General features: G+C 42.1%; 1 protein-coding gene across 1 annotated transcript in view; it reads left to right on the top strand.

Annotated features, from left to right (window-relative positions):
* The window catches only part of ZFYVE26 (zinc finger FYVE-type containing 26), a 101,664-nt gene that overhangs the window by 84,397 nt on the left and 13,855 nt on the right, over positions 1–3,412 (top strand). Inside the window, exon 38 of the mRNA XM_007942311.2 lies at positions 190–249. Coding sequence (XP_007940502.1) covers positions 190–249 — 60 coding nt within the window. The remainder of the gene's footprint in view (positions 1–189; positions 250–3,412) is intronic.

The raw sequence follows: 3,412 nt of genomic DNA, 5'->3' as shown, positions 1-3,412 counted from the left end.
GCTGTCTCCCTGTGCATAAGCAGCCCTTCCTTCTCCCATGATTGTTCTCTCCAGGGCATGTGTCTACTTGAGGTAAATGTTTAACTCACATACCTATCTTTGTTTGGCTGGAAACCACAGGTGTGGGTTCAATTCCAGACCTGCAGGGCAGATTGCTTCTTTAATCACCAGTTTTCCTCCCCTTTACAGGTCATGCTGGGAGGGAAAAATGTGGAAGATGGTTTTGGAATCGCATTTCGTGTTCTGCAGGTATGACTTGGATTACTTGAGATTGTACCAGGGCTGATCAGCACCTGACCACAGATCTGTGAGAGATTATTGTTCAGAAAATATTTATCCCAAGAAAAGCAGATTTACATAACATCAAGTGTGAAATCAAGGAGATGGCTATTCTAGAATTAGGTCAAAATCATGACTCGAGGCCAGTTTGCCAGAAATCAAGTAACCAACAACAAATCCATCAAAAACTATCAAATAATACAGTTGACCTCTGAGCAATGTGGGGTTAGGGGTGCTGACCCCCTGTGCAGTCAAAAATCTGCATATAACTTTTGACTCCCTGAAAACTTAACTACTGATAATCTACTGTTAATGGAAGCCTTACCAGTAACATAAGCAATCAGTTAACACAGTTCTTACCATACAGCTAAACAGATAAGTGTACTGTCTGTACAACATGATGATTATTTACTACTCATTAAATGGAAGTGGACTGTCATAAAGGTCTTCAAATTGAGTGGGCTGAGGAAGAAGAGGGTTTGTCAGGCTGTTTCAAGGGTGGCAGAGGCGGAAGACGGGGAAGAGAGGAAGGGCAGGCAGGAGAGGCAGGCACACTCAGTGTAACTTTATGAAAATACGTCATCATTTCTGTCTGACTCTTTTGCTTTCACATTTCTCTAAAAATGTTTCTAAATGGTACTAATCCTTCTTCAACTCTCTGCTTTAGATTTAGTGCCCATGTCCTAAAAGAAGTCAGAAGCCTTCTTGAATAATCAGAACACTTCTGCCAGATGGTTTAATGTAGATGTGTTTTCTGGCACTGCTTTTCTCATGTCGTCTTCCTCATCCTCTGGCACTGGTTTGGAAGTACTCATCTCCATCAAATTATCTTTTGTTAATTCCTCTGATGTGGAGTCTTTTAGGTCTTGAAATCCTCTATCTTTATCTTGGGAAAAAAATCCACATGTAAGTGGACCCATGCATTTCACACCTATTTGTTCAAGGGTCACCTGTACCTTAAACTGGGTCTAGGACATCTTCCCCCAGTCATTGCCCTGCACAGCCTCTGCTTGCCCTCCCAAGGGAATGTGACAGAAGGTAGAGCCCAAGGGTTTCCTGGGCATCAGGAGAGTCACTGGCAGCAAGGGCTGCCTCTCCATCCTCTGTATGTACAGGAGCTGGCCCTGGAAGCACATTTTCTATTGCTTGTGATAAAGGACACAGATGTGGCTGTGACACTAGGTCAGGGACTAGAGTAAGGTCTCTCTAGACACCACCCCCGATGCTCACACCCTGAGAGCCAACTGAGATCACTACTCCTCCACGGAAGGCAGTGTCCACACACTGTGCATGACTTAATGACTTTGTTAAGTAATTGGTCCAGTTTCTTTCTTCTCACACATTTCCAGTGTTGGACAAAGGTCTCCACACACAGGTATCCCCAGGTGAGCGGCAGAAGGGCAGCTCCTCACAGGCCCAGAAGCTTAAGGGTTGTCCTAGACCAAGTTTAAGGTTTATCTGGAAGTTTTCAGCAAGTCATTCATTTGATGAATTGGTCTGCTTCTGAATATAAAGGCAAAACACCAAGTGTCCAGAGCAGCAAACACCAGCCCTCAGCATCTCTTTCCCAAGGGAAAGGTGACTCATGAGTCAGAGAATTTGATTTGCTTAGATTAGAATATTTTCAGGAAGTGACATGGCAACAAGCGTAATATACTACTTTAGACATTAAGATTGAGATTTTGGTGGATGCCTCCTAAATGTCTGCCCAACTCTAACCCCAAAGAGAACCATTCATTGTGTTTTTCTTATACAGTCAATCCTCATTTGCAAATTCCATATTTACAAAATTGCCTGCTTGCTAAAGTTTATTTCTAACCCCAAAATCAAGACTCTTGGTGCTTTCATGGTTATTTGTGGACATTTACAGAGTGATGAAAAGTTTGAGTTGCCCAACAGACATATTCCCAACTGAGATCAAACAAGGCTGTCCTCTGCCTTCTTGTTTTAGCTTTTATATTGTAAACAAGTCTCTGTTTGAAGCTATTTAGTGCCACATTTTTTGCATTTTTGTGCTTTTTGTGTGTGATACTGCTGTTTTAAAATGGCCCCCAAACCTAGTGCTGAAGTACTATGTAGTGTTCCGACATACAAGAAGTCTGTGATGTGCTTAAGGAGGAAATACATGTGTTAAGTAAGCTTGCTTCAGGCATGAGTTATAGTGCTATTGGGTGTGAGTTCAGTGTTCATCAATCAACAATATATTGAACAAGGTTTCTTTAAATAGAAGCACACATAAAACAACCTTATTCAATCAGTTGATGAAAATGTGACCAGAGTCTTGCAAGAACCTGATCCTTTATTTCCCCACAGCAATATCAGTTCAGTATCCAGTAATTTAGTGTGTGCAGCAATTTATAGGATGTAAATACTATAAATAACGAGAATCAACTCGTTTTGCATTTGCTGTTTTGGCTACAATCGATTTGGCTTTTCTGTACTGAGCATTGTTGTTGTTAGGTGCCATCGAGTAGTCTCTGACTCATAGTGACCCTGTGTACAACAGAACAAAACACTGCCCAATCCTGCACCAGCCTCACAATGCTTGCTATACATGAACCATTTTTGCAGCCACTGTGTGAATCCATCTTGTTGAGGGCCTTCCCCTTTTTTGATGACCCTCCACTTTATCAAGCATGATATCCTTCTCCAGGGAGTAATCTCTTCTGAAATGACCAAAGTAGGTGACAAGAAGTCTGGCTTCCAAGGAGCATTCTGGCAGCACTTCTTCCAGGACAGACTTGTCCTTCCTTTTGGGAGTCCATGGTACTTTCAGTATTCTTCACCAAAACCACAATTCAAAAGCATCAACTCTTCTTCAGTCTTCCTTATTCATTGTCCTGGCTTTCACATGAATATGAGATAATTAAAATATGTGCCTTGGGTCAGAGACACCTTAGTCTTCAAAGAGACATCTTTGCTCTTTAACACTTGAAAGAGGAGAGGTTCCCGCAAGATGGCAGACTAGGCAGAAACACTGCACAGACCCTCTTCAACAAAGAAAAGGGAAACCAATTAACACAGACACAGAAGGTAATCTTGGACCCCTGAGCCTTGAAGGGAAGGATATAGAAGTGGACTAAACCCCAACTAGCAGAAGAATTTGAGTGAAAATACCAAAAGAGGAGACATA

Source organism: Orycteropus afer, unplaced genomic scaffold, assembly GCF_000298275.1.
Source record: "Orycteropus afer afer isolate SDZICR_OR568_19922 unplaced genomic scaffold, OryAfe1.0 scaffold00088, whole genome shotgun sequence".
Classification (NCBI taxonomy): domain Eukaryota; kingdom Metazoa; phylum Chordata; class Mammalia; order Tubulidentata; family Orycteropodidae; genus Orycteropus; species Orycteropus afer.
This window is presented reverse-complemented; position numbering and strand designations above follow the sequence as displayed.